Raw genomic sequence first — 17279 nt, forward strand, 5'->3', positions numbered from 1 at the left:
TATTTTCACTGACAAAATCCCTATTTCTCCTGACATTTCTATTGCTTAACAATCGTTTAGTCGATGATTGTCTTATTATATGTTTTTTTCTCTCTCTCTAATATTTAAGTACCAAAAACATACAAAAAGTTTTTACTTAATTTAAATTCTTTATTTATATGTCATATATAGCAAAACAAAACAAAAAATTCACGGAATTTTCAATTTAAATGTTTTTATTATTTTTATTTTCATCTATAAATTATTGGAAAAAACCAAATTCTCATCATTATATATATATATAGAAATCTAAAAAATATTAATTATTATTATAATAATAACTTAATTATCAAAATTAATTTAAATGACTATTTATCGCAAAAACAATTGTTTATAAAAATTAATAGTATTTTATAACAGTTTGAAAGACAATTGGTGTGAGATATTTGTTAAGGCATTTACAGCTCATGTAATAAAATATTAAATTTCATATATATATATATATAATACAAGTTTATACATTTAATTTATATGATATAAATAATAGTCATTTATGGCCATATATTTCATATCATATATATTGTTGTTATTATTTTGATGATAGGTATTATTGTCAAGAATATTCTTTATATAACTTTGATATTTATAATAATAATATTAATTTATATATAAATATATATTTATAATAATAAAAATTTAAATCAAATAATATATAATAAGTCGCAAAAATATTATTTACTAACCAACGCGAATGACTACAATATATATAATAATAATAATGTATTATTATTTAATAAAAAATATTGTAAATATATAATCAATTTATTAAAAAATGTTAATGTATTTCAATGATTAAGTTAATTACTGTGTTTTTTGTTTGTCAGTTAATAATAATAATAATTAATGACAAATGAGAAGATAAAAAAACTTAACTAAAAATAACTCTTTAATTTCTTTGTCTATATATATATATATAAATGATAGATAAAGAGATAATGATTTCTTTGGTCACAATTTTTGTGAAATGGCATTTGGGATGTCATAAAACAAACAAACAAAACAAACAGTTTGTTGCCCTAATCTTCCTGTGCATCGTTTGTCGACAAACTTCTGGGCCGACCATTGAGTCCATTGTGTCGCCGGATATGATGCGACCGAAACCGATACGATAGCAATCGACTCGGCAGTGATAAGGATGCCAACACATTGGCCACAATCCCTTGAGATCCCGGAGCCGAACCCGATAGCATCTGTACATATAATACGATAGAAAAAAAAGAAACAGAGAGTTAGTATATAATAACTCTTTAGATATTAGAGTATTTCATATGTTTTTTTTGTGATGTATTTTCTGGTTGTGATATTAGATAAGCAATAGTTTTGCAGATTTTGATTAGTCGTGAAATTTTGTTTCTTTAAAAGTTTTAAATGTTTCGCGACTAATGAGAAGCCATGAACTTTAAAATGTATGCAAATGTTTATTATTATTAGTAGTAGTATTACTGTATTATTATTGATAGCATCGCCTAATGACACCATAGATATCATACACACACACACACACAYATCTTAACCCTATATTAGTGATGCACCGGTAGTTAAAAAGTTTTTGGATTTGCAATAAATAACTCATTACAAAAACAGTACCTAATAATTACTGTATTTGTAACTTCTGGCGCTAAATGGTGGCCATTACCAAAGCGATCAGTGAACTGGTCAAACCAAATACCACCAACACTACTGCCACGTGCACTAAAAGTGTTATATTACAGAGTGGTCTGATTTGTGAGTGTGTGTTAACCAATAAGTACTGGACTACTCCTCGGTCTAAACAGCTATTAGGTTACGCCGAGACTTTAGTGGTCGATGTTTGGTAACCCAAAACCAAACACGATCCTTAAAAATAGGACCTCTCTCTCTCTCTCTCCACTAATTAGGCTATAGTTTAGTTGATCGCTATTTTACTAAATGATGTGTATATATATACTGTGTATATACAGTGATATATATTGTATAAATTGTATATGTATTGATTGTGTACATACAGTTCAGGGACGGGACATGTATTGGCCTTATGTTAGGCGCAATCAAACACAGTTCATGATATGGGTGGAGGACCTGAACATTAAAGGACTGGTAGGACTACTGAAGGACGATATGAGTTTTCTCTTTGAATAATAATATAAGACATATGCTTGCGATCGCTTCAAATAAGAGAAAGAGAGAGAGAAAAAAAGAGAGAGATGTGGGGAACCCTTAGCTTTTTGGCATAAGAGGACAACCAGATGGTGACGTCATTCCCGGGACTCGCTTTTCGATGATTACTGTACTCTTAAGGCTCAGTTAGCTCTTGTTTGGCGAGTGCTAGATGTGGTCGCTCTTTCGTCTATCTTTTCTATTGATAATAGGCTCCCACTGTATATATATATATATCTCCCGGTTTTATACTACTCTCTTAATATATATCTCCCTCTCTCTCCCGACTCGTGCAACTTTTTATCAATACATTAGACATTAAAGCAAATGTAGGAAAAGAGACGTCGTTTTACTTTTTTATGTGATCAACAACTCCTCAGAAACTACAAAACTACTACCAAAAGATAGGGAGAGAGAGATGAAGGGAAAGGGAGACACACACAACACAACAGAGCTAAGAGGGGATCAAATCATTTATTGTRTGTTTCTAATGCATCCAATAATATATGTATGAATATATCTACAGATATATACAGTATATGTATGTATGATATAAGTTGTCTGATTCTTGTTATGGTACTACTGGTGAACCCCTGAAATCGCACTCTTCTACAATTGCCCTCAGTTTCTGCTTTGATTTATCCCTCCCTCTCCTCTCCCTCTCCTATTCCCGGACCAAAGTGTGCTGTAGAGGGTGGCAGATCTAGTAGTAGTAGTGTGTGGGGAGTGTGTGTGTGTGTGTGTTTGATTGTGTGGACGAGCCCTACCAAAATGAAAAAGGTTACACTAAAGGTTAGCCCAGGTTTGACTACTTGAACGCTTCAATTATATTATACGATTCATAGGTAGTAGCGATTCACTCACTCGTATATAGCCTTAATATCTGGACGACTAAAAGATTCAACAAAATTAAAAACTTTTAGCTGAAGTACATCTCTCTCTCTCTCTCTCTCTCTCTCTCTCTCTCTCTCTCTCTCCTGAAGCCAAATCATAACTCATAAATATGATGGACTGATATATCAAATATAAAGTTATATACCGTATATATATGTGAATATATAAATATAATATAAAACACTTCAAGCCTAACATAATAATAACAAATACAACACAACAACAATAATAATAACACAATTGCAGGTGTTTTCCGGACAAACCTCTCTCTCTCTCTCTCTCTCTCTCTCTCTCTCTCTCTCTCTCTCTCTCTCTCTCTCTCTCTCTCTCTCTGTCTGTCTGTCTGTCTGTATATTAAAACAAATCGGAAAGAGAGGCTTTACTTAGCTTTTGCAAAGACTTATCAATAAAATTATATACCAATGGTCTCTTATATGCCTTTCCTCTCTTCTCAACTAATACATAAGCATATAATGTAATGATAATAATAATAATATGGCTATAAATTATATATTCAATATACAATATATTTATTAGATATAACAACTATAGTTTCTATCGACACAACTGTTAGTTAGTCTGCAAATACAGTATAATATAAACACCGTCTCTCTCTCAGCAATAATAAAGTCAGTGCCTCTCATCCCTAAATCTTATGTATATTTTTTCCTATTAAAACAAATCAAAAAAAAATTTTATATATACTTTCCCACAGTATGTCATTTACTTATTTTTCACACCAAATTATTAATTAAGGTTTTATTTTTTTTATTTTATTTATTCACTGTACTGTAGTTATTATAGTTAAGTTTAGCAATTTTAGGCCAAAAAACACACTTTTTTCTCTAAAGCAGTGAATATATATACAGTACTTTATATGGAGAGAGAAAAAAAAATAATCATTTTGTTGTGCACTCAAGTGTTCAATTCATACAATATTTTGCTTATATTTATATTAGTGTTGTGTATAAAAATTTGTTTTTGTGCAATAAATGCTATGCAAATAATAAAAATATATATATATATATAAAGTTTCCTAAAGTTTGGGTGAGTGGACTAAAGTGAGGGGACAGGTCTACATACAAAACAAGCAAATATAGCAAAATCTCCATATGATTTAAGGAACCGGGAGGTGAACACTTACAATACTTACAATGTTTATATATATATATACTGTACAATATTGGACACTATCTACGTTTCTGTCTATCTCTATAACATACAAACCACTAATTGTGTGGTTAATTGTGAGAATAGCTTTCTTTTTTTGGTTAATTAATTTTTTTATTATCGTTAAAACAATTTATTTGTTTTGCAAAATCACTAAAGCCTTCATCGCATAAATCATAATCAATGATAGGTTTAGTTTTTTTTTAAAAAAAAGACAGAGATATTATCAACAAAAACTAAATAAATAATATAATATAAAGAGTTAAGTTTTTTGAGGCCATCATATGGTTTACAACGACAAGGAATTTACTCCTAAAAACATAACATTCACTTAATTTTTGTTTTGTTTTGTCTCTTCTAAATGATTATCTGGAGACACAAATCTCAACCCCTTTTTTATGTGTAATACCGTAGTTATGCCGGTATTGTATGAATAATGTGTAGTACAGTATAATACTRTACACATACACACCATTAATGCCTGTCCTGTAATGTCTTATATAATATTTGAAACAAATACCAGCCTTTGGTTACGCATTCTTGATTTTATGAGAGAAATTGTTTTTAACAAACTTTGGTGTCTTTTTATGACTTTATTCTCTCCCTGTGCTCTCTCTCTCTCTCTCTCTCTCTCTCTCTCTCTCTCCTACTTTCTATCACTTACTCTCACTCTTATTCACTCACTTACTCACTCACTCTATATATACATGCCTTATGTCTTATCTCTACTTTTCAAAAGACAGATTTTATTTTTTTGGTGAGTAGTAGTAGTAGTCGTCTATTTTTAAACACTGAGCCCCGATATACATGTATATGCTGTTCCAGATGTACACTCAATACATGCTGAACAATATATATACCGGAGCAATATATATGCAACACTTGTGGTGACAGTGCTGTCTAAATGTTAAAACCGTCTTCACTCCAATATTGGCTTTTTTGTGTACTATAACATCAACTAATAATAAAAAAAAATTTTTTTTTGTATAACAGAAAAAATAACTATTGCTTTCTACTACATCTAAATCACAACCTTTGATGCAATGATTAAATGCAACGGAAAAAAATTTGAGAGAAAAATATATATAAAAGCTTTTCTTTTAACAAATAAATTACATCTAAAAACTGAAAAAAACACACATTGAATTGAAAGTTAAAAATATATAAATTATTGCTCACAAGTGGTTTTAGTGTCAATTTCATAAACAAATAGTGCTTTTTAATTGAGTTTTAACCATTTTTTTTTTTGAAAGACACATTCATATAAATATTTTAAGGGTAGTTAAGTCTCATTTTAAATTGCAATAAAATATGTGAAATTCAAGAATATACAATATTTTAGTCTAAATTTCGTTGCAAAAAAATCATCACATATTATACATATACAGTATAATCAAATGCATTATTGCGACAAAAAAAATAATTGCAAAACATTTCACACAAACATACCGTTGTCGATGATGTGGCTGTAGTTTCAAACTCTTCACTGATTTGCCGTAAACCCATTCCCACTGATCGTATGGTATCGGTATCGATGGGCAAACTGACCGAAACGGCACGTCTAGCCAGACTGTGATGATGACCGCCGCTGCTCGTGACCGATGATCGTAGCCGTACCTCAACAATGTCAACATTCACCACTACATCGGGCAATGGTTTACTGTGATCGACACTAACAACACCACCAACAGTGGACTCATGTCTACTACGGCGGTGCGCACCGATCGGCGGCGGTTCCTCTGTTGTCGACGACAGCGAGTCTTGTGATGAGCCGCTCATCACTACATCTAAAGCTGATGATTGAAGTATTATTGACGGCACTGTTGGCAGTGTTTCTGAGTCTTGTGCTGCACTCACGTCTGAATAGCAAAAAATTAAAAAATAAAAACAAATTATATATCACTTAATATATAATTTAGTCGTAAAGTATATATACTATATTAATATTGCAGTATATTTCGCGTCTCAATAAATGATTTTAATAGCAAAGATAGTCTCAAATTTGGGATCTTTTTTAGCGCTAATAGTCTGTGCAATAAAAAGTTTATTAATCTTTCAGTACTTAAACAGGGAGTCGTTTTTTGCAATATTTTTTTGAGTTAATATATATGATTGCAAACACACTGTTTTTCATTATGTAATAACCCATTGCATTAAAAATGAACAGCAAAAAAAAACATTTTTATTGATGGCAACAATTTTATTGTTTTTTATTTGCAAAAAAACTCATTCAAACAAAGTTTATATTTTTTCGAAAAGCATATCAAATTTAGTTGTTTTTTGTGACCAAATTTATGTGATTGACTTTCATTTGCAATCATTTTATTTGTTGAGTTTTTAGTCATCATCGGTAATGATGACAGTGTGTGTGTCTGTTTGTGTGTGGCTTTCAATTTATTGTGTTTTTAGTTGATAATGAAATTGTGCCGCACTTTCACTATTACTACTATTGCCGGACAAACCATTATATTCAATGAAAAAATAAAAGACAAACACACAAAACCATAGATAATAGTAATAACTTTTTATATATAAATGTAATCAAAACTAATGTCTAACTTTATATATATAATATCGTAAATGCCGTTATGTTGTGTGTGTATACAAAAAAGCGTACAATTTTTGCCATTAAATAACAAAACTTAAGTAAAAATTATAGTCAATTAAAGTCATGTGTGTATTGGATGTGAATGCATATGTTATTTGTATTTATTATTAATAATAAAGTTTTTTTTCTCTGGTCGTCAAATATATTAAAACTATTCATTCAGACAGACAGTATAGTATGTCTTATCGGAAAAAACAGTATCACTCTTTGGTCTCATAAAACGGTGCACTGAAATAAAAGTACATTAAGAGGAAGTATAGATATGGAAAGTACAGTATAAACTCTATTATTATATGAAATCATATATGATATGATAGTTAACTTCCATATCATCAAACAGTTTATGTCGTCCAACAAAGTTATAACTATAATCATATATTTTTTTGGTTTGTCATTCAAAATGTGAATTTATTAGCGATGAACACTAACTAAGGCATCAATACTACAGTTAAAGTGAGAGAATAGCTGGCAGTAAATCACACGCTTTATTATTAGTGCATACAATATATATGAGCCTATGTTTAGCGGCACAAGTAGTAAAAATTCTGTGGCCAAACAGTTTCATGTGTGCGGTTATATTTGCCTCAATAATAATGATTAGCCCTAACATTACAGTATATATATATATATATATATATATATATTTATGTGTATGTGTATTGAATGCAGATTTTGCTCATTTAATGGCTAATAAAAAACATTTCCTATCTCTCCAAACAAATATAATAATCTATTAAATGTTTGGAAAAACTTTTTCAAACCATTTAATGCTCTCTCTCTCTCTCTCTCTCTCTCTCTCTCTCTCTCTCTTTCTTTCTCTTCATCTCTATCTCTACTGTATATCCTAATCATCGCATTCAGTGTTTTGATGTGAAACACATACAATATAATACATATACTCATTATTACACTCACTCTCATATACTGTCATACACTTCACTTTTAGTCTAACTTTTCTCCACTTTTCACGGTTTCTGACTTTTAACTCCCACTCTCTCACACATCTCATCTCATTTCAAATCATCTCTCTCTCTCTCTCTCTCTCTCTTCTCTCTCTCTCTCTCTCTCTCTCTCTCTTTCATCTCATTCATTGCTAAATTATTGCCAATATTTTTTATATTTGTTTCTCTCTTTTCAGCAGTCAACTTTCACGACATAACGCATCAAACATTTAGTATATGATTAAAGTGTTTAAAAACAAATGTTTTGCGAAAAAATAGAGAGAGAGAGAGAGAGAGAGAGAGAGAGAGAGAGAGAGAGAGAGAGAGAGAGAGAGAGAGAGAGAGAAAGTTAGGATAACATATCAAACAGTGGCTGCACTTGTAGTAGTAGTAGTAGTAGTAGTAGTCGTAGTAATAATAGTAGTGGTATTGTTTGCCATTAAATGTAACGATTTATACCTGACATGCATTTACAAAATAAAATATAAAAAAAACTAGTGATTACTATCAAAAAATAGAAATGTATTATTTTTCTACTACAAAAAGACTAAGTTTTCATTTGATAGAGTGATGTAACTCATAGTTATATATAAGTTATATATAATGTATAATAAATATAAAGGCAATGAAAATGAAAAGCACTGTTTGTCACACTTTTTATGAGTGCAATATATTTTGCTTCTCATATCACTATAATATGACAGTAAAGGTCTACTACTGACACCACTACCAGTGCAACGGCTCTGGACATCATAATCGTTAGTATCAGTAATGAAAAGTTCGTGAAACTGGATGTCATTATCGTTTTGAAGTACGACTCGCGCGACATAACAGTCTCTCTCTCTCTCTCTCTCTCTCTCTCTMTATATATATATATATATATATATATATATATATATATATATATATATACAAAAGATCTATACATTTGATGCTTCCGTTAAAATAAAATAAGTATCGAAATGTTAACAAAAAAAACTAAATTTATTAAACTTTTATTTCTAATCAATTTCAATTCAATGTTATTTATATACTGTATATCAAAAACATAACGTTGTTCAAAATCATACATACAAATTGCCCCATTGATGGGTCAGTTAGCTTTTTAAAATAGTTTTATTTTTTTTTTTTTTTGTTCGGCTACTTTATTTTTAATACACAAAAAAGTCAACTCTGTTTTAAAGGTTTATTGAACTTTTTATTTTATTTTATTTTGTTTGATTAAAAGTGAGTCTAATATAGAGCCAAAAAACAAATCATAAGCCGAACCACTTTTTTCCATACATTAAAATAAAAAAAAGTCTCAATATATTTATAAGAAAAAAATAAGACTATATTAATAAAGTTAGAGACCTGATGGGTCTGTGCTCTGTGTATGCCTGTGCCCAATGCATGTATATATATATTGCTAACATTTGCCACCCTATAATCTATTAGCTATCACTTGCATCAATTACATTGGCATCAAGTGTCTGTCCGGCCCTTACACTTGTGCTCACTTGCCATCACTAAACCATTACCTCTATGTATGTATATATCAATCTATAGTTTATTCAAAACTTTTATTTCAAACTAACTTTATTTTCTTGTATATTAATCCACTTGAAGGTCAACTTAAACTACTTTTCTCTTACAGTTTTCTTACAGTTGACGAGTCTTTTTACGGTTATTTGGGAGGGCTTTCAATGAATTAATGTTTCGTGTATAACAATATCTATAGTCTGTAATATACATATTAATAATAATCATACAAAGTATATACTGAATATACAGTATATATATTTAGATGTGTTTTCAAGAAAAAACGAGTCAAACATCAAAACCAGTTTAAGACTCTCTCTCTCTCTCTCTCTTTCTTTCTTTCTTATTGATCGCCAGAAAAATAGAAAAATAGTGGCAAATGATATAAATAGAAATTATTATATCTTTTTTGAATTGAAGCCTCACTTCGGGGTCATTAAAGGGTCACATCCAAGCAAAAGGCAAACTAATATAATATACTAATGACTGTCTCAATCACATTACATGTTTAGTTACACTCACATACACGAGCTTTTCATCCAAAACAATTGGCAAAACAATATTGCCTTATATTATCATCATATAAATGCCATAAAGACATGACTTATACATACATACAAACTCAACCTCAAAGATCACGTATAGTCAGTTAGTAAACGCATAGATTTGTGTTAAAGTGTCTACAAAATTACTTTTAACAAACTTATGTTTAACACAACAATAAATATGGCATAACGTCTCTGACATATACAATAAAAAAATAAGTTTTTTGTACAATAATAATATTGTGTGGCAAACAAAACAAAAATGATTACCCATTTTTTTAAATTTTGGGACCAAATTGCATGCTATGACTATGAGCACTGGCCCAACAAATCTTTTTTTTAATACAACAATAAACTATTATTTATATATCTAAATACTAATACAACTCATATATACCCATATATGAACACAAACTAACACTTTATTTCAACAATTGTTTTCGCTTTCAATTGTATTGTCTGTGTATTTATTATTATAATAATATGGAGATATATTGCATCTCAAATGAGATCATATATTAGATTTGCTTTATATTTTTCAAGAGTTCACTGATGTTAGGGGTCGTCGTCGGTGCCAATGATGTGACACGCATTTTGGTCATTAGATAACACACCGCTTATACAATATATATATATATATATATATATATATATATATATATATATATATATATATATATATATATATATATATAATACTGTATAATAACATAAAAATGTGTAGACAATTGGGTAGTACAGGTAAAAAAAAGCGCTCAAAATTTTTGGCACAATATTAGTATTACACAATAATCAGCCGTAACCCATATCAGAGACCAGTCATTATAATAAAGTTTTTTTGTATATATAAATATATTGAAAGCGAAACTTTGTGCAAATGTTACAAAAGTTAGTAATCATAATCACATCTGAAATCTAATTACAACTTTTGCTGTTTTTTAGTTGTTTGATACATACAATAACCATATGATATATGAAAACTTTTTTTTTGTTTAGGGCAAAGAATATACAGAATTTACAATTGAATCACTGAATAATTCCCGGATTTAATTCTCAAATGAGAAAACCATTAGCCGATAGCATTGTTATGTTAGGTACCGATGCCTTTACAGTTCACTTTACACTAGAGTAATGTTTTGATCGGAAATGTGTGTACGTATCTGTATGTATGTGTGTGTAAATTAATGTAAAAATTTAAGTGTTAGTGTTACTAACTTATAAGTCTATTATGATATGTGTTGGTATTAGCTAAACATTAACCAAATCAATGCGAGTCAACTAAATGTCATTTGTCATTGCAATTCATTTTTCATTTCACACATACTGACAGTCTCTCTCTCTCTCTCTCTCTCTCTCTCTCTCTCTCTCTCTCTCTCACTCACTCACTCACTCACTCACTTTCAATCATTATAAACTATTCCCTGATATATATACAGTTCCCTTATTCCCCGATTCCTAACGTTTATTTCAAAGTCATAGATCTTTTTTCAATACTAGAAAACTAGTGATCAACTAAATTAAACAAATTAAACCTATACTCTCATATATATAATACTATCTGTCATTGAATTTTAATGGCACTGTTGTTGGCTTTTGGTCAACACAAATCTTATTTTTACACTTTATTTTTAGCACCATTTATTATTTAGAGGGGAAAACCATTTATTTTTCACAAAATTTTGATGTTTGCTATCTCTCTCTCTCTCTCTCTCTCTAACTTTTAAATGCATTTAAAGCAAACAACATTACTAATGACTTATTGTTATTATTCATGAATAATACATAAATGCATAAAGAGTTATTACTGGTATTATTATTAATAATATTATTTATAATGTGTTGGAAAACAGGAGTTTCTTGAAACACCAGTCAGTCTRTGTGCAGACAATAATAAACTTTTTTGTGTTTCAATTTATTATTATTTACTTATTTTTTGAATCCAATAATAAGAAAAAAAGTTGATCTTTATCTTAATGTCATCTCTAATTTAGTGCACACGTTATCTCACAAACCATATTATACGGGAAAATACGGTTAAAAAACAGTGAACAGAGAGAGAGAGAGAGAGAGAGAGAGAGAGAGAGAGAGAGAGAGAGAGAGAGAGAGAGGAAAGTTTTTCTGTAAATTTGATAAAAAATTAATCTTTAAAGTAGTTTATATATACCGTATATATATTTAAGTTAAAAGCCAGAGTGAATGAGACAAAAAACTTTATAATATTTATTTTATTAAAAAGTAGTGATATATTTGTCTGACAATTGTTTTAATCTTTATTTTATTTTTTTGAAACAACAATAAGTGATAAAAGTTATTGACTTTTGTTTTATGACAGTATGAGAGAAAAATAGATAAATTGATAAAAGAGAGAGAGAGAGAGAGAGAGAGAGAGAGAGAGAGAGAGCACTTTATCTTTAGTTGTTTCAAGTGGAGTGTGTTTTGTAATCTATAAGTGCGTCCAATAATTGATATTAAGACAAGGCCTGAGGCCTAACGAGTTTGAGGGCACACATACAGTGAACATCTATTTCCAGTGCCATCTCCTTAGCAATTGATAAGTCCGAAGCCTTATAGCACTCCTTAAACATATTGAATGCATTATCTCTAATATTGACTCTCTTTCTATATATATATGAACCACTATTAGACTATTACTACTGACAGTAATCACAACTACACCACTGGTTTTTGGGAGACTTTTAAGTAGTAGTAGTGGTGAGGGTTGAGAGGGAAGAGGAAAGGCACACGAAAGAGGAGAGCAAAATCCCGTTGCACTGCTCGAGCCATCGCTTTTCACAGTGTTGTTAGGAGATGGATGTGATCGCACCTGGGATGTGATGGCCTGCCTAGCCATCAGTGAGTCAACATATATATATATATAGCTAACAGCCTAAATCAGGTCCCGGACAACCTCATGACCTTATGTTTAGTTCATTCCCTTTTCAATACGCAATACTATACTTGTGTTAACTCAATGTTATGATTTACGAGAGAGAGTCGAGAGAGCACAGGGAGAGAGAGAGAGAGATAGGAGAGAGTGAGAGTGTACTAACACTATAGACACTATATATTTGTATAGATTTTGATGTGTTTGTTGTATATGTGTTGTGTTATGTTATAGTGTGTGTACACTAAACGATATATGAAAACCCGTCTGACAGAAGTACAACCAAAAAAATAAGTTAAAAGTAAAGCAAAAGCTAAAGTAACGCCACTTTATATATATATACTGTATATATACGCCAACCCCAAGGTTATCGGGTTTGTACGGCTCCGTTCATTGCCGTGTTGTCCCCAGCCGTACAACCGTTTCCTTACAACAGTGCCATCAGTGCCACGATTTGTCCCAATATATTAGGGCTCTTAATATTGCATTATATTTTTTTGTATATTTATATATTGATGTATTTGATGGCTCAAAATTATCATTAATAGCTAAACTGGTTCAGACACACCACTAAACAACTATACAGTGTATATACAGAACACAGACAGCGCTCCCAATATATATATATATAATAAGTATACTGTATATGATTACTACTTGTCTGTGTATACCTACAGTTAGGTTACGTAATGGACAGAACTGGTGTATTGAGCACTGATAGTATTGATGAGAGGGTGAGAGGTATATACAGTATATATATATATATATATATATATATATTTGTACACTATAAGGGCTGGTTTGATCACCGCAATGATAACAGTGACAATTGTAATAACAATAAATGCATGCATTACTGTTTCACTTGGACTCACAAATATAAAGCAAATATACAGATATATAGAGGAGAGAGAGAGAGAGAGAGAGAGAGAGAGAGAGAGAGAGAGAGAGAGAGAGAGARAGAGAGAGAGAGAGAGAGAGTCACTTAAATATATGTTATAAATATAAATAAAAAATATAGTATACATTGATAGGTCTATGGTTTTGTGATGTTTTTATTAACTTTGTTTTTATTGTTTTACTATTAATGTTTTTATTAGCTGAAACTTTTTTTAAAAAAAAATGCTAACCGTGTGCAGCTTTGGGATCTCTTCGGCACAATTGCATCAAAAATATAATGTATATAAATATACACTTTACTTATATACAAATTGTGTGCATTGAGTGGTACATCACATCCCAAAGCGTATAGCATTTGAAAATGATTTGTTTTGATACCCAAATAAAAATCAAGTCTATTGACAAAATTCAAGCTTATTGACAATTTTTGACTCTATATTTATACTAATATATACTGTATATGGTTTTATAAGCCTAATAAAAACTGATATCACATATATTCAAGTAAATATATAAATCAATATATTCAATAAAACTAGAAAAATCACTTTTCATTCAATAAATAAATAAATCCGATATTTTTCAGCGGGAATTATATTTCTATAAACTGAAAGTGATTTTTTTATTATTTCAATTTATGCAAAAACACAAACACATATTAATAAATATATTATTGCATTGAAATTATTTTTGCAACACCTATTGTTAGAACTTATTATTGTTATTATGCAAATTAATTTTAATTAATTTAAGTCAACATTTTTTTAACAGTACATTAAATAAGCGCTAATAATATTCGCATTTAAAAATTACATATTGTTTAAGTGGTTAGTTTTGTAATAATTAATTTAAATAACAATATTATTATTAAATATGCAAATGATTGCCAATTAGTAACAAATATGACTATTTAACGACAAAAAACAAAACATTGAATTACCTGATTGTTGTGTAGTCATGTGTGGAGCGCTATTGACTCCGCCAAAAAAGTGCCGGCGCTTACAACCGCAATCATAGGGCGGATGACCCACCAGACAGTTGATCCCAGAGTCGTACGGTGCAGAAAGCGATGGTGTGATTGTCGTCGTTGTCAACGGAGTGAAGGCGTGACCCGAATCGGTGGACATTTCGCTCAACGAATATGTTTGTCTTCGGTTTCGACTTTGATTCTTGCGTATGGGAATCGGTGAACTGCGGGCTCTTCTCATCATATGTAACGAYACACCAGTAGTACTGTTGACTACCTGTGCCGACGATTCTTGTTTTTCATTTACAACATTGTCATTGTAGTCGTCCGCCTCCATCTCAACTTCAAATTCTTTCTCATTGTTTACATCATCAGACTCTTCATTGTCTTCGTCTACAAAATCATCATTGAAGACATTGTCATCAAAATCAAGAGCATCGTCGTCATCATCATCGACGGCTTCGTCGCCGTTGATGTCTGATCCGAGTGAACGGCTATGCATTGATGACTCGCCGCTGTCGAAGCTCAACAACTTTGAGTCGTTATTCTTCCAGACAATTGTCAACGGATTCTCTTGTGTTTCGTCAGTGCTCGACATCGACCAAACTCTTGTCATATTTTTGTTATTAAAAAAAATTTTTWTTTTTTTTGGTTGATTTAATAGTGAGATATTATTCAGTAATTAAAATAAAAATATTAGTATTATTACACAATAACTTTATTTAAACAAAAATAAAAACTTTTTGATTAAAAACTTTTTCTCTTCAAAAGTCTTCAAAAAACTTTTTTCCGGGCAATAGTTAGTTAAGTCTCTCTCACTCTCTGTGTGTCAGTTCAGTGACAAACTGTTGAACTCAACTCAACACACGTTCATATTATATACGACTGACTCTCTCTCTCCTAACAAACAGCACACAACTTCTCCAACCAAACACAACATATACTACAACAAGAAGAGCTACACCAGCGCTACTCATACATACACACACATACACACACACACACACACACACACACTCATCTCATCTCTCCCATAGCTATACACACTGTACTGTACATACACTTACAGAATAATAATAATAATTCACTTCCAGTAGTAGTAGTAGTAGTAGTAATAGTACTGTATATTCTACCAGTGCTTGTATTACTGTACTGGCGCTTACAGTGCGCGGCTATCAGGGTATTGCATATACTGTATATATATAATATATAAATAAATATATTAGAAAACAACAAAATATGATCATAAAAATTGAATCCTTTACTTCCAATTATTGTTTTTTATATATATATAATATTTTTTTGCTGCTAAATAATTAAAATATTTTTAATATTTGTCATTTATAGGGAAGCAAACAAATAAAAATGTTTGTTTGTTTTTTAATGAGTCACGCGATTCACAATTATTAATTAAGTTATTTAGCGCTAAATATGCTAATATTGTTATACATTATACTACTAGTAGTATTATGATAGTAGTAATAGTGAAGTCATTGTTAGATTTTTTATAATTATAATTATTAATAAGACTTAATCCGGTCATCAATAATATATATAATAATTTACACTAATATTTGTTACGTTATACTCAATGAAATATTATTTTTTTTCTCTATCTCTCTCACAATAATAAACATACAATTGAAACAAAATTAATAAACTAACAAAAAAAACTGTTGCCTCACTTTTTTTTAATAGACCATTCAAATGGATAATCAATTATATGAGTTAGTATTTTATGTGTTGTCTTGAAATTCCCTAATTTATGTCAAACGTGTGTTTCTTTGGAAAAAAATATATTTATATATTTGTTTTAATTTGTAACAAAATAAAACATTTTACTGATTTATTACATTTTTTTAGCACGTGTTCAACAAGTTAGACAATTATCTTGACAATTTAATAGTGTCGTATGACATACACACACAAGTTTGTATATAATTTATGCATATGACCCAGATACACTGTGAAATTATATATATATATAATTTATATATGATATATACTGTATAAAAATATAATTAATATATCAAAATACTGAAATTTATTAAATATATAATTAATATTTTGATTTAAACAAAAATATAATTATACAAAAAAACAGTGTGTGTCAACTCGATAATCCAGTTGAATATATCATATATATATGTTATAAAAAGATAGTGATTAATACTTACTGTATTATAAAATTTGATTGATTTTAATGTCTACTAATACCCCATATAATACACTGTATAAGTGATATGATAATTGAGCGGCTCTCTCAGTGATGATGATAAAGCACATTAAACAATGTTAGGGCCTATTAGGCTATTATACTGTAATTGAATTTACAATTACTGTTTTTTTAAATATTATTATCATAAGCGCCGATACACACCACTTAGTTGTTATTATGAATTCACAGGTAATATATGCATAAAAATTGTTTATCTATGAATCATACATTCAGTGCCTATGACTTTCAGTCAGTGATAGTTAACATTTTGGGAAATAACATTCMATTGATTGTTTAATAAAAAAATAAAAATCCGGACAACATTTCACTGTAATACTAATAATGCTATTTTTATGTCTATTGAAAATACAATATATCACTATTGAAACAATCATTGTGAATGTGTTGTTAAAAATAATGCAAACACAATATAATCTATACAATTAAAATAAAAAT

General features: G+C 29.9%; 1 protein-coding gene across 2 annotated transcripts; it reads right to left on the reverse strand.

Moving 5' to 3' along the window:
• Positions 1 to 1024: 1024 nt before the first annotated feature.
• Positions 1025 to 16824, reverse strand: LOC128952261 (uncharacterized). Of its 2 annotated transcripts, XM_054297619.1 has the most exons (4): positions 16783 to 16824; positions 14579 to 15213; positions 5689 to 6098; positions 1025 to 1229 (listed from the first exon to the last, which is right to left on the reverse strand). In XM_054297619.1, exons 2-4 carry the CDS (start codon positions 15201 to 15203, stop codon positions 1056 to 1058), a joined length of 1209 nt encoding a protein of 402 aa, XP_054153594.1. In that variant the 5' UTR covers positions 15204 to 15213; positions 16783 to 16824; the 3' UTR covers positions 1025 to 1055. The 2 variants fall into 2 exon arrangements, with proteins under 2 accessions (XP_054153594.1, XP_054153593.1); XM_054297618.1 differs by lacking the exon at positions 16783 to 16824 and having other exon boundaries at positions 14579 to 15222.
• Between the last annotated feature and the right edge of the window lie 455 nt (positions 16825 to 17279).

This window comes from Oppia nitens, unplaced genomic scaffold (assembly GCF_028296485.1).
Source record: "Oppia nitens isolate AA-2021 unplaced genomic scaffold, nextdenovo-longstitch-racon4-pilon3 scaffold1_pilon_pilon_pilon, whole genome shotgun sequence".
NCBI classification, from domain to species: Eukaryota; Metazoa; Arthropoda; class Arachnida; order Sarcoptiformes; family Oppiidae; genus Oppia; species Oppia nitens.